Here is a 21,195-nt window from a genome sequence, read left to right on the forward strand (position 1 = left end):
ATCCCTGTAGTATGTCCTGGCTGACATACCACTCTGGAGGGGCAGCGATACCCCACCGCTTACCTAGAAACCAGTGAGCCGGTAGAGTTTTCGTCCAAGCACAACAGCCCTGACCTTCCCAGGAAGCAGCTATTTGCCAGCAGGTGGCACTCGCCAGCCTCACCTTCTGTATTAAGCGATTTTAACACAGTAATTTACTGCAGGGAATAGGGACTTGATTACTCTAATCAGCAGAGCCTCCTTCATCTTGGTTTCCCAGCCAAGCAGCTCTAGATTTATTCCTTCACCACTCGGATTGCTTTTTATTAGAACAAAGCCAAGGAAGTATCATAAATCTTTCACATCTCTTGCCTGTGTGTTTGCGTACACAAAGAGGAGAGAAAATCCATAGTGGGAGGACGGACAGAGATCTTTTGTAGCGTGCAGAGCAGACCTGGAGCCCTGGCCACCTCTCTTCCCTTTCTTCCCAAACCAGTGCAAACACGCGGCTCTCCAGGTGGCTTGTCAGCCCTCTGAGTCCAGGTGATTTCAATGTGGCAAGAGGGAGACTTTTGAATCTTTTGGCCAAAAGCCCCTTCTAGAGAGCGGCCGTGCCGGATTCTGGGATGCTGCACTGATCATTTCTACATTGCTTTTGCAATGTAGAGGGGTCCCCTGATTTCTGGAACAGTAAAATCTCTCCTTTGGAAGTCTCTGCACAGACTCCGCAGTGCTGCTTATTTATAACCCTTTGTGTAAGGCAGCCTGACCTGCAGCAAGCGGAGGAAACAGCACAAACTGGGACTCGGGACTGCCTGCATGTATCAGCATTAACTCTGCTTCCGCCCTTTGTCTTGGAGATGCAAGAACAAAGCACGATCCCATGACAGCCTCAGAGAAAGGGGGAGAAAGCCCCTGTCACGCAAGGCTTGAGCGCTGACGGATCTGCCCTACCACCAGCCTCACAGGGCCTGGCTCTACTTGCCGAGGATGAACGTGGCTGCGGCCGGGCAGGAAGGAGGGGTTCATACTGCAATCAGCACAGCGCTGCTCTTGCCCTGGCCCTCGTCAGGACTCTGGATGAGTCAGATACTACTCATGACCACGCACAGCCATTCTGGAGAGCCGGGAGTCAGACTCACTGCTGCAGTGGTCCGACAGCCCTCAGGACTATGGATGCCCATCAGGCCTGTCATTCTCCAAGCCTTTCTGAAAAAGACCCTTCCTAGCGATGCAGCCCCGAATCCACATTCAGAGCCTTGACACGCTTACAAAACCAAGCTGTGGGAAGCTCCAGAAAACATTCAGATATGAGCTCCCTGTGGATGCTTTCAAGGATCTGCAATTATCTCCAGAACCCACCAGTGGTTGCACAAAACCCACAGACCACCCTGCACTCTCTGCTTGTGTGGTCTGTGCTTGGGCAGCCACAGCACTGCACCCCCTATGGTAGAGAACCAGACAGAGACGAGACTCTCCAGCTATGGCTTTCCTATCTGCCTTCCAAAGACCTCACTTTGTCCTGGGCCAGAGAGCTTCCCTGGTACACCCCTATCCTTATGCTCCAGAGTGGATGCCCTCTCCCAGTGGACCTGCACAACCATCGGTGGGCTGTGCCTCACCCCAGTTACCACCACCAGACCTGATCCTGACTTGCACACCTGGCTTGACTTCAGACTTGCCTCATCACCAGGCACTTGCCTGATGACCTGGACTCTTGGCTGACTCTGGCTGCCATCCCCAGATCTGCCCTGCTCACTTCACTGGGTACTGTGGGACGGGGTCCTGCTGGGGTGGCCCACGGCCCTCAGGCTCTGCTCCTGGCTCCCCATCCATTAGGGAGCAGCTGGTCCTCGCTGTGCGATGACATAAGCACAGCCAACAAGGCCAAAATCAACACAAAGGGAGGGTCCCACACCAACAGGAGAAATGCTCAGTCATCACATGATGGTCACCAGGATGAAACCCTGAGCAAAAAAAGATGAAGCAGTATCTTGGCGATGGCCACGTTTCACTACTGCTGAGGCTCCATGTGAATTGTAACCACCTTCTGCTAGATTCCTCTGGCTGGATTCACAGAGACTTTGCTCTTACTGCGGCACTGAGCTTGCTCTGGAAATCTCCAACTATGCTTGTAGGATTGGCCATGAACCCTGAGCATGCTGACTGCTGGAAAAAGCAAACTCTTTGCAATTGTAAGGGGAGCTGGGAGATAGCAATGGCCTTGGCAGAAGTTAATATGCATCTCGAGTTATTTTGCTCCTTACCTCCCAATTTGCCTTTTACAAATTCTCACCACGCTGCATTGCAAAAATTGCTCTCAAGGAAGCGTATCTGACCCTTTGAGCAGCGTCAGGGCTGATTCTCATGTTTTCTGCAGGTACATGGAAGGAGAACTGTATCCTCATGATGGTGGAGAGGCCAAAGAAAAGGTGGGGGAGCTATACTCAGGTACAGGCAGCAATCAAGTCCCTTGCTGGAGCAGAAGGCGACTAGCAGGGAGGAAATCAGATTTTAATCTGGAAACCCAACAAAAGTCTAAGAGCCCTAAGGAGTGGAGAAAACAGAAGTTGTGTAAGAGCAACTGGGACTATCTTGGGGGCTATATCAGGGACATCCACAGCTTAGACAGCTATTGCCCAGTACTGAGATCACTGCAGCATCCCTTCAGTGCTTCTTTCTCCTCCAAAGTCCATTTCTCCTCAGAAGTTCCTTAAGTTAACTGCCAAACCCCCACATTTTTGCCTTCTAAGCAGAACTGCCAAAAAATTATACTATTCTCTCTGCTTAAAAGCCAGGTTACCTGATGACAGCAGCCAGAGGGCCCCCGTCCCAAATCAAGGGCTTCCTTTCAGTCACCCGCTTGCTGCCAGACATGGAGACTGGATGGCTCCAGAGTCCCAGCATCTCCAGGGCCTCATTTTCTAACATGGGACCTTAACAGCATGTGCAATTCCTGTGCGTGAGGGAACTTGCACTGGCCCCAAGCCATGCAAACTCCCTCGAGGATCTCCAACATTCAAGCACAAGATGTGAACATGCATTCAGGCCCCACATGAGGAACGCAGGGCCTGCCTTGGCAGTAGGGAAGACAAGCTCTTTTTCTCAGCTCCACGCAGGCCCTACTCCTCTTTGTCCCCTGCAGCGGCAGAAGCCAAAGCAAACAGATGCCATACCTTCAATCACTGCTTGTGAGCCACACTTTTACCACCCTCTGAAGCACTACAGCAGCCACAGTCCACTCAGCACTGACCTACGGTGACATGAACTCACTCCAGAACTAACTGGCAGAAAGGCCATTGCACAGGGGAGGTGAGATGGAGCCTGGAGCTGCAAGATCACAGCTTGTGCTCTTGCTAACCACTCAATTCTGTTGCTTGACCAAAGTCTAAGAGCTCACAGTTCCTTATTAGAGCTCTAGGCCAGCGCGCAGAAATTCTGCTTGCTCCCACTTTATTTCTTAATTAGCTCTCTTCCATGGAGATTTTCGGCTGCTTCCTTCCTGAAGCCTCAGGGCTCTTGCAAGGACGTCTCCTTGTTGTGCCAAGCTTGGAGTGCTGCATGCTGTGAGCCACCCTCTACACAGCTTAATTATAAAGAACCACACAGTATAGCAAGAGGCCAGCTAATGTTGGCTACAGTGTCCTTCTAGACTCTGCAGTCTCCAGTTGATCACCTATGGGACCGGAGCAGATGTTAAGCACAGGAGGTATTGAAAGGCTTGGGCAGGACCACAACATCTACTCTGAATTCAGGGCTCAGCAAGCCAGGTGCAAAACAGATGTGGCAGCATTAGCTCTGCTGCTACAGCCCCCCAGTATGCCCCCATCTGCAGGCAAATGGTGGCAGGCAGGCCATACAGAAGTGTCTTCTCCTTCTCTTCATCTCAGTGCTCATGGCAAGAACATCAAAGACATGTCTGCTCCTCCTGATGCTCTTGTGAGGGTGCCTTTAACTGAGTGCCCAAGTTGCCCCATCCCTGAGTTTCTCCTGAAAGCTGCAAACAAGGCACCCGAGGTAAGCTCCTGGATGTAGGTTCAAGGTAATGCACCTGGCAGAGCAGAAAGACACAGATGCCGCATGGCTGGCCTCTGCAGTGTTCCTGAGGATTAGCATACCCTGGAGCAGAACCAGATCACGTTTTTCCCCTGTAACCAGAGGGGCATCCTCCTGTCCTCCTAAGCCCGATGAACTAGCAAAACATCTCAGCAATCCTGGGGATCTGCCTGTTTGATCCCAAACTAGAAAGTACTCGTAGTTCATCATCCGTGCAGCAGCTTGAACAGATATACATGCGGATTCTGGAAAGAAAAACAGGCCAGTTGTCGGTGCCAACAGGCAGCTCCCAGTTTCATGGGGATGCTGTTACAGCTCACAAGCTCCAACGATGGCTCACAACGCTGCAGGCTGATCGCATTTTCTTTTCCAGCTGAGAAAGGCCTGGGGTATCCTGCGCTCACAATCCATGCTGGAGCACAGATCTAGCCAGAAACTCTGCGTTGCGTCATGCAGCCCCTCTCCGCTGGGGGAGTGGTAACACTGGAAAAATTCTGTCTTTAATTTTCCTTTCAAATGCTTGCCCTAATTAGCACAGTAATATGAAAGACTGAGACCTGATCAAGCTGTAAGAGGCAGAAAATGAGTGGAGACTGCGCTGCTAGCGCACAGTCCTGTAACTCTGGAAACGCAGCACGTACCCAGCTAATCAGTACAACAGTGAAGATCAACAGAAAGAAGTATTTCCAAAATAAGTGTGTAGCAGAGAGCTCCAAGCACCACACCTCACAGACAGCAGGGACAAAACTGAGTTCCCTTGCAATTGTTCAGACAGTCAAAAATAGTGCTTGGCCAGGAGAAACGCAAATTCGAAATGGCTGTCCCTCAGGACAGAGTTGTCACTTAACAATTGCTGACAAGTCCTTGCTGGCTATCACCTTAAGCTATCTAATTCACCTAGAAACGCAATGAAGATGCCACCCCCTACATCTCCCAAAAGAAGCTACTGAGTTCTTAAGTGACATACATAGTCCTACCTAGGTCTCTGCCAGTGCCTGAGGTCCTCCCTTCCACAAGAGGCACAATGACACTTTCAGTCCTTGTTCTGCCTCCTTCCTACCGAAAATTTCTATTTCTAAAGAAAGAGCAATAGGACCCTATGCCATTCCAGGACCTGGCAGGGCTTCTTTGTCCCTCGTATCCAACACTTGAGTCTGTAGAACAAGATCAACCCCCAGTCGGCCACCCTTCTGTGGAAAGCCACCAGGGACTCAAAGCTCCCAGGCTGGATGCACATGCAACACTAGGCAGTAATGGATTCTCAATCCCATGAAGAGCAAGATGCAGAGCTCTCCTGAGGGAGGGTGGAATTCTCACTGCACCACAAGAACACAAAGGAAAAGGACAAAGGGGAAATGCCTAAGGGCCCCTCTGCTCAGAAGGGGAGAGTGCTGCACAGTACTAACATGTGGACCTTATTCCTAAGAGAGATGCTTAACATTCCCCATACATCCATGCTGTAAAGAATGGATGGTTGCTGCAACCGTAAAGGGCATTAGCAGTTTGCTGCTCTGTGCCCCCAGGATTTGGGGCAACAGGGAGACCATGAGCAATGGCATCGGCTGCACCCTAAACGTGCCATTTTGAGAGAAGCCCGTCACCAAGACGTCTCGTTCTGCTCACTGACCCCCACAGTGCAGTGCTGTATTCTCACCTGTTCAAGAGGTTGTTCCTGCTGACCATCCTCAGGAAGCCAGTCGGATCAGTCATGGAGTTCAGCTTGTTATTCATCTCCTCAAACTGTTGGTCCATGATATCCCCAGCTTCACTCTCAGTCTCGCTACTGGCACAGGCTCTGCAGGGGGAACAGCACCGTGAACGAGTCATTGATGCAAGACAGAGCAACAGCTTTGTGACAAACGCCCAGCCAGTTTGAGAGAAAATGTTTTTCAGACACAACCTCAGACAAATGCTAAAGTAAAGTTTTGCCTGGATTGCATCACCTCCCCCTGTTAGGAATGCCAGAGAGTAACAACCCCAACCCCTCCTCTTCTCCTAGGCGTTCTTCAAGATTTAAAGAGTGGCACACACTGATGGAAATACAGGACCCAAATTGCCACGCACTGCAGGGAGGGACTTTTGAAGCTGTTGCAGAACACAGAAAAGCTAGGTCTGCAGGGAACACCAACTCAGCCCTTGATTTGCCTACAAACAGGCATTTGCCTATGAACAAATCCGCATCCTTTTCAGATTTCCACAAGAATAACTCCAAGCTTTGTATGCTTCCTTCCCTGGCAAAGTGGAACGTAAAAAAGGGAGCTGTGTTGCTGCTCTTGTTATACAAATAGGGAAGGCACAGAGAAAAAATTTTATCAATGCCACTAGGACAGCAGCAATACAGAGAGAAACAGAGCCCACAATTTCTAAATTTTCCATCTCCTGGCATTAATATCTAAATTATCACCTCAGTGTAGATTTTCCGTCAAATCGCTGTTAATGTTTTCTCTTCTTTCTAAAAGCAGCAGGCAAACAGAACTATTCTTAACGTCACCTCCCTTTAATCTAATAATTAATTTGCATATTACATGGCGCATCACAAACCTTGGGATTTGTACACTTAAGCTAAACCTGTTATGCTACCTGCTGAAGCCACCTTGCATCTCATTTCTGTTTCCTTTTGGGTTCCTGATAACTTTGAGCCTGTCCTCAAGGGCACATTTTCCAACAAAGAGCACACGAATTGAATTAACGCACAACACGAACTTGTGCAGGTAACTAGAGCTGTCCCTGTGTTGCTGTATGGACCACAGGGTATCTTGTAAGCACACTTCCAGGTCAACATAATTTAATAACCTGAAACAATAAGTCCTGACAAAAGACAATCACTTCTTGAACGCTGAAATGGGGCTAGCAGAACAACAGCCGGGGAAGGGGGGGGCGGGGAAAGGGAAAAGAAAACATTGTCAACAGCTGCCTCCTGCATGTTCTTCCTCCAGCTGCAGCCTTGGTCTGGAGTCCTGGCACAGTTTTGAGTAACACTCACAACGAGTATTTGGAGCTCCTTAAAGAGGCAAAAATCTTGAGTTCATGAACCCAAAAGAGGCCACATGCTCTCCCTAAAGAGAAAGGAGTCTGTCCCAACACAAGTTCAAGCAGACTTTAAAGTCTCTCACACTTTATGAGGTTTTTTGTCAGCTTAATTAGACCAGCTGAAAGGAACCATTTCTAGTGGAAAGCAAAGGCTGCAGTGTGGAACTGAACACCACCACAGCAAAATCCTGACGACACAACCCATGACAGCATCCCTTCCTCTCCAGGAGCAGAAAAGGGGAAGATGTGCCGCTCCGGAGACACAACAGCACCTACAAACATGCCTACGGTATTACAGAAGGCAATGACACTTAAATTTGAACACAAAAGCACACAACCACAGTGCTCTTAAGCAAGCTACGAACTGAGATGTCAGAGTCAAAGAAAAGTTTCCACGTGTGTGCCATACATATTTACGTCCCTCTGTTCTTTGCTGGTAGGCAGAGAACAGGTTCGACGGGCTGCAGATGACAGCTTCTCCTGCGGGTCTGGTGCGCTGGAGCGTGGTGGCAGCCAGCAATGCTGGAGGGAAACACTTGGTCCATGTGGGGAAAAAGTTTCAAAGCAGAACATGACGTTCACCCACATGGAACAGGCAAGATTTGTTTGTTTAATTCCCTGCATATAGTTTTGAAGTGGGGAAAGAGCTTCTGCCTGCGATCATACCACACCAGCCCAATGATCTCAGAGGCAAGCATTAAACCCAGAACCCTTAACCAAAACCATACCACTACCATCACCACGAAGGGAGGAGGACGCTGACATCACACTAAATTAAAAACTCATCCCAGAACCTAAAGACCAAAGAACTCCCTTTGCCAGGAGGAGAATCTGTGGTGACAAACGGTTAATGGAACTGAAAAAAGTCTCTGCAAATGTGTTACCCGAGGCATAACTGCAGATTTCAGTTGTGCATATGCATATCTAGAGGGTAAGATTCAATTCGCCGCATGGCTGGGAGTTGTTGGGGCAGATTTCCACTGAAGTGGGGAAAAAAGCGTCTTGTGTTCTTTAGGAGACTGACACAACAGCCACCCTGTTAAAACAAAAAAATCCAACGGCCCCAAAACACAGCAAAAAATCCTGAGATCTCCTCTCAAGCTGGCAGTGTTCTGAACAAGCGCTTTTCTGGTAGCGCAGGTGATAAACTTCTCTATTGAAGTCGAACTTAACGCCAGGAATAGTGCTCAGGCCTGAAGGCGTTATACGAATATAGACAATTATTGGGAAATGAATTCCATTCATAAACTGCATATAAATGTTTAGCCAGCTGCCAAGAACCTTCCAAGCAGCACACTGAGATACAGATCCCTGATTTTTTTTTTGTCTTTTATTTTAGTAAGCTTTCTTGGCTAATGACTGAGCTGAAATCACGCTAGGCTCAGCCAGTGTCATTCTGCAGATTTTTTTCTTGACAGTTTTAAAAGCGTCACAGTTCTTTTATCTCCGATGTTCCTGGACGAGCAGGAGTAATGTCTGCTTTTCAGCATTTTGTATACTTGAATGGGAACATGTTATTTCTGTTCAAACTTTCTGCTATTTAAGCTCTTGCACAGCCCAGCCCAGGGACACCGTCCGTGTTCCCTGAGTGCAGCCCACAGACACCCAGCAACAACTCATCTCGGACTCTTCCCCGAGGAACCACAGAAAAGGTGTATAAACACACACACACAGACAGACACACAGAGCCGTTTGGCAGTCCATGTCGTGGCAGCACCAGTCCTGTCCCCATACCCGAACCGGAGAGGCCCCAAAGCCTTCACAGTCCTGCCAGAGAAGCGGGTTATCACAGCAGGGAAACGCTCCCGGCCCAAGAGCAGAGGGGACAGCCCCATGCCAGAGGGCTGAAGCTGTCCTCTTGGCAGAGGGTAAGCCAGAGAGGCCACGCCATTTCATTGCCACGACTGTCCCAGCTCTCACATCTCTCGCAGTGGCCTAAGGCAGGAGAGCTGCTGTCTCTCTCGGAGCAGACGGACAACAGCAGCAAGGCTTGGCCAGACCTCAGAGGTCGCACATGAAGTGCACAGCACCGATTCCTGACTCGCGACCCCGTGCTCGTACTAAACAGCTTGGCAGTGGCTCTTTGAAACAACTCTGCAAGCTGGCCCGAGCCCAGAATCAGGCTCCAGGAGCAGGAGGCCGGGCTGGGGAGCCCAGTGCGTGCGTTCCCCGGACTAGCAACGCCAGAGCACCAAGAGCACTGAGAAGCAAAGATAAGCCTGGCACTGCGCCACTGATTTATCTGACAGAGACACCTTTTCCCAAACTTTCACAAATCCAGTATTTCTTTTGGTACAGGAAAAAAAACAAACAACTAAAGAAACTTAGGCAGAGCTTTCTCTTCAGTTCCCTAAAGAAAGGTAAAACCAAAAGAATGCGTCACCACAACCTGAGCCCATCCTGCCTTGCAAACCTTTCAGGACACATTCAGTATCCCAACATAGACACACATTGTTTAATTTACTTTTAAACCTGTGAAAACAACAAAAGCAATCTACCAGACCTGAATCTAGAACCTCTGACGCCTTCCAGCTCCCTTCCGGCATCAGATGCTCCCGTGAAGCAAAAGCACAGAGGGACTCAGACTCACCATCTGTGCTGAGCACACGTGTCCACAGCCCTCTCAGAGCTTCAAACCCAGCAAGCTGGTTACTGCTGCTGGGGGCGTAACTCAACCAAGTGCCATGTTCTCCCTGCCCCAAGGGGAGAATTAATTTGTCTGTGAGAGACCGGAGCAAGCCCTGGGGAAAGCAAGTAGGAAATCTGGTACCGTTCTACATAGCTGAAACACCTAATGGGAAACTTCAGGCCTGGGATTACACTCTTATTTTGATCCGATGGAAAATTCCTGTCTTGTAAGATTAAGGTGTCAGCATCAAGAGCAGGAAGCCGAGGACACTGCTGGTGAGTGGACTACAAAGCACAGCTTGGTTTTACTGCTGCCTTCTGCACAGCAACGCTCTAACTCACGCCGCTGCAGTCTCACCCACGCAGCCGCATTTGCTGCCTACGGTAGCTATTACAAAAAATGAACAAGGACTAATTAGGAGAGCTGAACAGCTTCCCAGTTGCCCACAGAACCCTGAGCACAAATCGATTTGAGGATCGATGTCATCATTTCCTCTTTCTTGGTCAACATCATTACGTGGAACGCCTGGCTCAGGCGTGCACTGTCCCTGCAGACGGCGGGTCACGCGCAGAGAGGGACCTGCAGAGTGGCAACCTCGAGCACGGGCTGCTAATGGCACCGTTAGTGCTTTCACCATCAAAGCTGGGCCAGAGGATGTTTGTCCACAGTCTCGGGGACTCAAGAGTGTTTCACTCACAAATCTCAGTGCTGCAGAAAAAAGCAAAATGGTTTAAAAAAAAAGCCTAAACCACCGTATAACCCGAAAGAGCCTGTATCTCCACTCGCACCATTTTGGGGGCTGGTTAACAAATCAGCCAACACATACATATAGGTCCCCTTCCTACTAGTAGTAAACTAGACCTGCAAACTGCCGGTGTGCTACTAACCCACCAAAACCAAAGCAATTTCAGACTAGGTAGCAAGCTTCACTTATAACAGCACACTGAACTGTCGCCACATCCTTTCCCCTGTATGCTTCACTCAAAAAGAACACACGAAGACAGGGACATCCCCAACTCTGTTTTTCAGACAGAAGCATTCAGAGGAAAAACTACTTGTAAATATCGGCATAGAAACTATACTCATCCAATCAATAAATCAAACCAAATACCATGAGAGATCATGAGATTGAGTATAAATAAGTAAAAAAGCCTGACTTGTGATAAATCCATAGGATAAAAAAAATGAGGAAACACAGTTGTGGAACCTATCTGAGTAATAAACTGGAGTAAGGTTCCTCCCTCTTTGCTGAAATTCATCAGACAGATTAATTCACTGTAAATTATTTACTCGGTTATGGCCACAAGGGAACGTATTTGGAGGGGGGTGGAATTCCTGTGGTATTTGCAGTTTTTCATAAGTAAACCTTTGAAGGGGAATTAATTACACTGGAAACTGTAAGTAGGATGGAATCTGCCCATATACAGTCAGACACGGCATCTGCCTCCTCATCCGATCTATAGATTCATTACCCAGCCTATGGGTTCAAACCTTATTTGCATGTGCACATAGAGTTACTTGGCAGAAAAATGGCCATGGATACAAAAATAAAGCAATTTTTTCATGCCTGCAATGAAAATTTGCCCCTACTCTGACTCTCAGTTCTCAGACTTCTCAGCCGATTAGCTCATCCCAGACTGTTACAAATTGCTTTTAGGTGGGAGAGCAGGAACCAGGATGTTAGAGCCCCCTCCCCAACTTACCGGGTATAGTAGGAATCCACTCCCAGAGCCTCCCGCACACTTGAGATGTACTGTTCCAGCGCCGAGTTTGTTATTGTCTGCAGGGTCACGCTGTTGGCTTCATGGAATTCCCCAGCATTTTCTGTCAGGCTGTCACCCAGATAATACTCATGAAATTTCAGAATTCCTACAAGGCACCAGAATCATGAGGTTATTTCTGCAGGGCAGAAAGAGCACTGCCAGCAACTGCCTAGGAAGCGGCACAGCATTTGGCATTTTGAGTACAACTGGGGCAAAGCACTCCGTGCCACGTCTCCACAGGGCTTTTCCAGCATTCCGTATTACAGCCTTGCTTTTAAAATCTGGTATTGTGCTTTGCAAATGATGGCTCAAAAGTACAAAGGCAGAGCAGTGCTTTTATGAGATGCTCAGAATGCATTTGCTATTGCAGCAGTTTTATATAAATTATAAAACAGATCTTTCAGACAAGCACCTACCAGAGTAATTCGCATTTCAATAGACGCGCATGAAAAATACCTACTAATAGCCTCTGATCACACAAATTGAACACACAAGGCTCAAATGCTGAACAAAAGTGTTATTACTACAGCAGAACCTCCTCACATCACACAAAGATTTTTCATTTCACTCATATGCATGAAAATACATTATATACAAAGAAAGAAAAAGATGGATTAATGCATAGTAAAATATAAAAAGATAGCATTTCACAATGGGTAAACCAGATAAAGGACACTCACTGTTTTGTTAAGAATTCAACTACTCCTGCAGATAAAACCTTCCTCCACTCAGACTGGCATATCCTTTCTGATATAATTAATTCTACAGCCTGTGATCAACAGTAAAAGGCTGCTCTGGATGCCCTGTTTGCCTTGACAGCATAAATTATTAAACCAGTTAAGAAGAGTGGATGAATAAAGAATAAAGCAACTCCTTCTGCAGTAACAGCAGCAAAGACAGAATCAGCGAAGAGGCTCCAAGGGTCCCATCTCAGCGGGATAATGAGGATCCCGGGCTGCCACTGACGCTGCGCTCTCTGTCAGCACTAACGACACAAGAAGAGGTCACTGTGGCTGGGCCGGAGTCACTGCTGAAGAGCTCCCCAGCAGAGCTGCTCAAGTGGAACCCTTGAAGCACCGCAGCCCCTCTCCTTCCCAGCACCTGACAGTGCCTTCGAGGAGGCAGTCGCAAACCCACGCACTTGAAGAGCGCAACTGCTTTTTCACAAGACCCAGTTTGGGCAAGGAGGAGGGAGACTGGTCGTGAAGCCTAGAGGCAAACCCTATACTTCTGATCCATATCATTTTAGTAAGTTCAGCTTGACATTAATACTATAGAATTACTGGCGTTTTTTTGTGCCAACTACAGGCCTGAAGAGCCAATTAGTGACTGGACGCATGGCAGGACACCACCATTTTACACTTATACATGCTACACAGCAAAACGCCCCCAAACAGCATATCCTCCAATCGCTGTCACCCCATCTGAAGTCAAGCACGTGTGAACGCTTGCTTCCCTTCCTGAAGCATTTTTGGTGCAATCTAAATATTGCTTTTTATCTCTTTAGCTTTGTCATGGTGAAGGACTGCAATTATTAAATTATATCCAGAAAGGACTCATGAAAATTTACAGTCATCACTTTATTAGATAATGAACAACAGCTGTCTGCAAAAAGCAATCCTCTTCAAATTAATCCTCCTTGCTCCTCTGTGATAAGTGTTTCCACATTCATATGAGGAGAATTCAGAGGATCAGGCAGTTCAATGGCATATCAGGAAGCAGGGACGCCCTTCTGTTTTCTGCAATCCACTTCAGCGAATAAACGTCAAAAGCTTTTGAAAGGATAAGGCACAGAAATATAATTAAAGTAGGGATTCTTATGCATAGCAGACTCTCACAGAGCCAACATACTTGGAATCTCATTACTGCTATGCTCTGCCCTGTGGGAAATATATACGGATTAGAGGTTGAAAAATGGAAATATTAAACATGTGAAACATTTCCATCTCCAGGTGAGCATCAAAGCCCTGAATAAGCACTTCCAAGTCATTATTGCTGTGGCTATGCCATCATTTCCAGTCTATTCAGCTTTAAGGTACTAGATGGAAAGGATTCCCTCGTATGTTCACTCTGGTCCCAGATTCATTCCAAGCTACAAATGGTACAATTCTCCCTTTGTCTCATCTCCAAGAAGAACCTCACCTGCCCCAGGAGCCAGCAGCCAGCTGTACAGATAACCTGCAGCCAGTGAGTAGTAGAGAACAAGTCCCCTCTGGCCATTCACTGTCTCCAGGACCTGGTCAATGGTCACTGGAGAATAGGGATCAGAGTCCTGTTGCCCAGTCTGACGTTCCACAAGCAGGTCAGCAAATGCCCTCGTTCGTCCTCTCTCTGCTACTGCCAACGCTTCATCATGGTGCCCTGAAAAGACAAAGCCATCTCTCAGACCTGACACCAATGTGGTCTGCAGCGCAATGTGCAGGGACAGCTGCTATCCCAACCCAAACTAACGCCTGGGAAACCAGGGTCACAGCATTTATTCTGGAAAGAGTAGCCGGAATACAGTTTCATAGATCATCTTGGCTGCAGGTACTAACACGGGGAAACACGGGTACTAACATGGGAAAACGAGCCACAGAAAGGCAAATGAATGGACGAAGCAAGAAAGAAGATCCAAAGGCACCTGACACCCAAAGCAGGAGACCCTTATTTCTGTCCTGGCAAAGAAATGCTGTGCTGTATTGGACAGATGAGGAGCGAAGGCGTATCATGAACTGCCCCCCGCAACTTCAGTTGAACTGATGGCATGGGCTTGGAGTTCAGCTCAGCATATGATGGCATCTCTTACCGAGACTGACAAGTACTCGCTGCAGGGCCTGATAGGAGGATGTCTGCAGGTCGAAGAGTGACAGCTTGTAATCTGTGCTCAGCTGCACCTCATGTCGGATGGTTTCAAACAGTGCCGAGGCCCGGTACAGCTGGGAGGGAAAACAGCCACAGTGACTTCCTTACACAGCACAAAGCACCGGCTGGGAGAGCAGGAGGATCCAGGGCCAACATACCCTCAGGCAGGGGAGGTCTGCCTCAGACAGCCCCTCGGGATGGCAGCATCCCTGGCAGAGGGGAGGTGACTTCGGATGGAGCAGAACGGCACACGGGCCTGAGTCGGCTCAGTGCATTACACACCCTCCCCAGCACGCGCCAGACATTCCCTCCCCTGAGGACAGGAATGACCCGAAGGGCTCAGAGGACACAAGCTGGCCATCACAGGGCAGACCATGGTATACCTGGTGCTGAGACTCCTCCAGGTTCCCACTCGCCCAGAGGGAGAGGCCGAGGCCGTGGCGGATTTTGGCTTCATCTTCTCTGCGTCCCAGCTGCTCTGCCAGCCTCAGTCCTGAAAAGGAGTCAAAGTGAGAGAGGGCCAAAGGGGAGAGGGTGCTTTGGCCATTCTGGAGCGATTCTGCCTCAGCAGCCTGGCGGGCTCTTGGCTCAGGTGGCCCCCGGCCTCCCAGGCTGCCATGGCAGGCAGAGATGGCCACGGAGCTGCTGAGCAGTGGGACACTGAGCAGGGCAGTGCCAGTGTCGAGTGTCGAGTCTGCCGACACTCGAATCGGCACCAGAGTGAGAGGTGCCTCAGCAAAGACAGACATTTCCATGGACCAAGACTTCCCTAAGCGACGTTAAGGGGCAGTCCCCTGAGACACACTCAGTAAGCCCCTATCAAAAGTTCAACTTTTAAACCTTAAAAACCACACAGACAAACAAAAATCACACTCAGCTGCCAAACGCTGCCAGAAAAGACACCTCTCGCCACATTACTGGCTCGTTTCCCACCAGCTTTCTCCAGCCTTCTGGCAGACTCTGTGTGGCTCATGTACCGAGCCAGGGCAGAGGGCAGGGTCCTGGCGTGAACAACCTGGAGCTCGTTTCACTTCCAGAAGCACCTTCTGTGTCATCCCGCCTTCCACCACGCTCCAAACCTCTCGCCTCCGTGGGCCCTCCTGACAAACAGGGATGCCTCCTCTTAGGCACCTCAGGTTTCCCGCGGACTGGGGAGCGGGGACCCTGTCATGACCACGCAGCTCCGCAGCAGCTAGCATTTGCAGGCTTTTCAGGAATTCTGCGTCACACCAGGAGAAGGAGCTGTATTTAATTTTTCCCCTTCCAACTTAATTGAATTCCCTCAGCATACTGGAATCCTGCCAAGGTCAGTTTCAGGAAAACCAGACTAACTGATGTAATTAATCCTTCGGCTTCCAGCTTCATACACTCCAGCTATGCTGCTCATCTCCTCCATCAGAGAGCCACCACCTTGAACAGATGCTGCTTGCATGCTGGAGTCCCTTGCAGCAGTACAACTCACAAGCCAGTGCTGTCCCCGGCGCTCAGCATCGGCAGATGGCTCACGGACACTGAGGGCTGAACCTCCCTCACCCCCCTCTCAAACACAACCTGGTTTCACTCACAGTTTAGAGGACACTCACCCACCTGGTCTCACTCCCGCTTGAACACAGAAGGAAAAGCCAGGTGGCTACCAGCAAGGCACACATCAGTTTGAGACCTGCTCTCAGGACCAGAGAGATCCATCATGAGCTGATGTGGTTTTCCCAGAGTCAGTTCCTGGTACGCAATGCTATTTTGTAGAGAAGGTTCACACATTGTAGGCTTCAGCACAAACGAGCCTTATAAAGAGACTCTGCCAGGTGCAGTCTGGATTCAAGCTCAGAGCCAGCTGAGATGTCCCCAGGAAGGCACAGATCGTGCTTTGCAATGCTTTGTCTACAGGACGCCAGGAAGGCTCCGACTGACGTGGCATAACAGCCTGCTTGGACAGCTACTCACACAGATGCTCAAGAGCAGCTATGGGAGTCTGCAAGAGCTTTTGCATCAAAGGCCACTGTCAAACACATCCTCTTAGTGCCAGGCTCACAGTTCCTCACTTCTCTCCATACCCTCAGGCCTCCCTCCTGTCCCCCCGCACCTACCACTGCATGCTGTGTCACCTAATTCAGCCCCTTACCTTCCTGCAGGTACATCACAGCCTGAGAGTAGTTCTGCAAGGCGTGATGAGTCCTCCCCAGACTGCTGTAAGACACAGTTTTGGCTACAAGGTCGTTCATTTGTGCTGCAATGCTGAGGTGCTGCTCCTGATAAACCACCGCCCTCTCATAGGTGCCCAAGGACTCGTAGGTCAGGCCCAGGTTCCCGTAGGCCCGGCCCTGGCACGTGGGGTTGTTGGTCTCCTCCGCAATCTGCAGGTCCAGCTGGTGATACTGCAGGGCTGTGTCGTACTCCCCCATCTGCTGGTAGACCCCACCAAGGCCGCAGGCGGCATCGCTCTCCAGAGCTCGGTCCTTCATCTCCCGAGCGATGTTCAGCTGCCGCTCCAGGCAAGAAATGGCTTGTTCGTAGTTCCCCAGCTGGCTGTGCAGGCTCCCCAGCTCCCCGTAGGCCTGGGCTTTGTTAAATGCCTCCCCCAGCTCATGTGCCACCACGAGCCTCTTCTCAAAGCACACCAGAGCCTGCTGCAAACTTCCCATAGCCCTGCAAGGGAAGAAAACAACAGCATTTATTTTGCCACTATTTTCTTGAAAGAAGGGGTTTTGTCATTTCCTCCAGAGGCCAGCTCAAATCTTTCAGGCAGAGAAAAATGCTCCCCCCAGAAGACATCACAACCCCCTTCTGCATCAGCCTCCCCCTTGTGCCACCCTAAACACTTCTCTTCCTCTCAGGGCGGAGCAACATCAGCTTCGTTATTTGAGCCAGTAGCACAGTCCTCAGCACCCAGAGGACTCTGTCACTCACTCCTATGCCACGTCCCCGTGCACGTGTACAATGGCCACACGAACACACCCCATCAGTAACACAATGCATCCATTTGTACCTGTACGTCACTGTTTGTCATTAGAACAGATTACAGCGCTTCTTACCTGTGCCCATTGCCCAAGCCCCGGTAGGCCTTTGCCTGATCTTGCATACGGTTCAAGCTCTGAGCCACAGACAGGTACTGTTCGTAATACTTTATAGCTTCCTCAAAATCTCCCAGAGCCTCGTAACAATCTCCCAGGTTTCCATATGCTCGGCCCCGATCTAACACAGATTCATTTCCACTGAGCTGCTGCAGCATGGCCAGCTGCTGTTCAAAGTAGCCGATAGCTTCCTCCATGACATTCATGTTCATCTTGGTAATGCCCATGTTACCATAGACTTGGGCTTCTATGCTGGGGTCCTTCAACTTCTGCCCAAGCTCCAGCTGTTCTTCGTAACACTTGAAGGCCATGGTGTACTTCCCAAGTGACATATACACTGCAGCAAGGTGACCATGTGCTCTGCATTCGCCCGGCATATCTCCCAGCTCCTGGTACACCTCCAGCTCCTGCGTGTGGTAACCTAAAGCCTTGTCACACTTCTGTATCATTCTGTATGCAGAGCCCAAGGCTGCATAGGCGCTGGCTTCCAGTCTCCTGTCTTTAACATGATGGGCTAAGCTCAACTGCTGCTCATAAAACTTTATTGCACCATTTACGTCTTTTTTACAGACAAAAATATCCCCTAAATTCCCCAGAGCTCGGAATTTGGCCTGGGAATTGTTCAGAGACTGGGCCAGGGATAACAAGTACTTTTGACACTCCTCTGCTTTGCTGAAGTCCATCAAGGCTTTGAAGGCCAGGCCTAGATTGCAATAGGCTTTGGCTTGGCTCAGTTTGTCATGAAGATCCTTTGCTAAGGCAAGATCCTGCTCGTAGTACTTAACAGCTTCCTCGTAGTTGCCAAGGCAGTAATGAGCGTAGCCAAGGTTATGGCAAACTTTCCCCTCCCCTTCCATGTCCTGCAGCTCTGGGGACAAGCGCAGGTACTGCTCGTAGTAAGGGGCTGCCTGCACGTACTCTCCTCGTGAGCAGTGGAAGTTGCCCAAATTGCTGAGGGCCCGTGCTTCACTCTGGATGTCTCGCAGCTCCCGGGCAATGTTGAGATGATTTTGGTAGTGCTGCAGAGCACGGTCATGGGCACCCAGCGCTTGATAGGCAACTGCTAAGTTCCCGTGTGTAGAAGCCTGAGAGGCTCGGTCATTGACTTCCATGGAGATCTGCAGCTCCTGCCGATGGTACTTGACAGCCTGGTCATACATGCCGAGAGCGTTGTAAGCGTTGCCCATGTTGCCATAGGCTCGGCCCTGTGCCGCGTAATCGCTGAGCTCCTGAGCGATGGACAGATGTGTCTTATGCAGCCGCAGCGCAGTGTCATAGTCGCCTTTCATCTGGTGAATGATTCCTGAAAAATAACAGAAACGGGCTCAACAAAAGCACTCCTCTGAGCTAACCCTTCTGCAACACTTTGCCATGCCAAGCCTTTCCCGCAGCCCAGCCCTCGGCAGCTCGTGGCCTGGCCCCTTCCCCACAGCACCCGGAGGCGTCCCCGGCACAGCCGGCACGGCACGGCCCCTCTCAAACGAACTGCTTCCTCGCGCCTAACAGGCCAACCCCAGAGAAGGTTTATATTACACATGAAGCACACACTCACCACAACAACCAGACGGTCTGGCCTTATAAAATGCCCATCTGCTTTTTAATTATGCTATTTATTTTTTTTTTCCATCAATGATACCTGGTGATTCCAGAGCCCATACTCAACACACTGAGCGAGAAAACATTTGCTTTTCAATTTCAGTCAAATCATCTTGTATTTGTTATGAGACAGGGGAACAGGAGCTCTGAATCTGCTAATGTTACAACTTATGCTTCAATTAAACTCTGTGCTAATAATACATGTGGCTCCTTTGCAAACACTCATGAACAGGCCTGGAGATCCAGGAGCCACTGAAGGAGGCCCTGCAAACACAGAGCTTGCAGATTTGTCACAGCTACGTGGTACCTGAAGACAGCTTCAGGTCCTTCCCTGCCCCTAAGATAAAACAGTTTGCTATGTCCACCTCTGTATCACAACCAACGTGCTGAGGGGGAAGCGATGTGGCGGGTCAGGAGGCAGCTGCCTTCCCCGGCCACCGGCCAGCGCAGCAGGCTGCGATCGGGCCCTGCGCATCAGCCTCCTCTTGGCTTCTACTTTTAAAGACAAATTTGAAGACAGAGGCTTTCCAAGTAAGCCTGGAACAGGAGGGCTGAAATTTGTTTTCCTGAGGCAATTTGGACCTCGCAGATTCATTTTTTAAACTCACGTGGGATTGAAAACCCAAGTTCCATTACGTCAGCGTGAAGCACTCTGGCTGGATTACCTGTATTTCTATCAAAGCGAGTCATTCAAAAATTCTGCTCACTTCCCTAGTGACACGAGGCTTCAGGAGAAGGCAATTTAGAAAACATGGGCAGAACAAAACAGGACCAAACCAGGAAACGCCTGGCTGCTGACGACAGTTCGTTCCTTTCCCCCTGCACTGCAGCCGTGAGCACAGCTAGAGCTCGTGGCACGAGGGACTGGCTCCCTGGTGTCAGCCCAGCTCCCGGCCAAATCCCTCCTCAGCTCCAATGAGCCTGTGGCTCTAATTGATCAGCATTAGCTATTGCATCTCTGGCTGCTACAGGCTGATGTTTCCCTCTTGGTATGACGAGGGAAGGTGGTGGCAGCAAGGATGGGATGAACTAAGCTAAGTGACCCCACGTGAGTATTTTGGCCCTTTATCTCCCATCTGGAGACATGGCCAGTGCTGGGGATCGATGGACAGCCACACACAGCAGGGCACTCACAGGAGAGACCACTGATTTCTGCAGAAAAAACACAAAGTAATTACAAGGGGCGTAACTGGATTGGACACAAAGCTGAGTAACACATAAACTGCAAAACCCAGTCACTATAGTCACTGTGAAAGTGTCCCACTGCTTCAGGAACTAAAAAGATGGAATTAGCTAAATCTCTCCCCTGGAAACAGTGGTGTTCGAGCTGGAAGCAGGCAGAACCAGCACTGCCCCAAGGAGCCGGCGCCCCCAGCCCTGTCTCCCGAATGCTGTGTCCCTCCCAGCCAGCACCTCGGGGTGCCCTGGCTCCAGCGCGGGCAGCCAGACCCTGCCCAGAGGGATGCAACACAGCGGGGCCCACCTGTGAGAAAGCTAAACACATGGTCATTGAAAACCACCCCGGAAAACCCAGGGTTTCCAGAATAAGAGCAAGCTTTTCCTAATCTCTTACTGCTAAACGGACAGACTCCTCAAGGAGACAAGACATGCCATTGCTCTCCACCAGCACCACTCTCCACCTCCTCCGAGAAACCAGCTGCGGGAAAACACTCAGCTTGAAGTGACCGTAAAAGGGAGAGAGAGGACAGAAAACAGGTTAAAAGCAAATTTGAGTTCAGCTGACTGTCTGCATAACTTGTTCTTGGATGAGATTCCTCTTAAGTAAGAGTCGGAAAGCAGAAAAGAGAACAAACCTTCTTAAAAATTTTTAGTGGTGACTTTGGCACAAAGGAAGCGAGAGCTACTCATGATGTGATGACGAACCCCAGTTAAGCAGCACTGCTGACACAGAGAAGGATGGGATTATTATGGAGAAAGGATTGGACAAGCTTACATACCACAGCAACACGAACGGAGTGATGAAAATCAGCAGTAAACTATAAGAAGATGTGCACTTCAAGACTACAAGACCAAAGACTCATCTGGAAACAAGAAGAAAAACATCTCACCTTGCACACTACGTTCCCCAAAAAGGCTGCTCTCTGTCACAAGCCCTGCTCAAGCAAATTCCCAGGATTTCATCTAAAAAATTAAGGTTGCTCTTGGGAAAAGAGGAACCTGGTAAGAGACCCCACACAGCACCTCCTGGTATGTTTCCATCATTTGCCAG

At 49.6% G+C, this 21,195-nt stretch overlaps 1 protein-coding gene across 3 annotated transcripts in view; it reads right to left on the minus strand.

The window, feature by feature from the left end:
* Positions 1-21,195, minus strand: part of TTC28 (tetratricopeptide repeat domain 28) — a 173,289-nt gene that overhangs the window by 22,376 nt on the left and 129,718 nt on the right. For all 3 annotated transcript variants that reach the window (XM_074607074.1, XM_074607073.1, XM_074607075.1), the window contains 7 exons: positions 17,331-18,672; positions 16,421-16,944; positions 14,685-14,794; positions 14,246-14,375; positions 13,600-13,818; positions 11,398-11,563; positions 5,690-5,830 (listed from right to left, as the gene is read on the minus strand). In XM_074607074.1, coding sequence (XP_074463175.1) covers positions 5,690-5,830; positions 11,398-11,563; positions 13,600-13,818; positions 14,246-14,375; positions 14,685-14,794; positions 16,421-16,944; positions 17,331-18,672 — 2,632 coding nt within the window. The remainder of the gene's footprint in view (positions 1-5,689; positions 5,831-11,397; positions 11,564-13,599; positions 13,819-14,245; positions 14,376-14,684; positions 14,795-16,420; positions 16,945-17,330; positions 18,673-21,195) is intronic.

This window comes from Larus michahellis, chromosome 13 (genome assembly GCF_964199755.1).
Source record: "Larus michahellis chromosome 13, bLarMic1.1, whole genome shotgun sequence".
NCBI classification, from domain to species: domain Eukaryota; kingdom Metazoa; phylum Chordata; class Aves; order Charadriiformes; family Laridae; genus Larus; species Larus michahellis.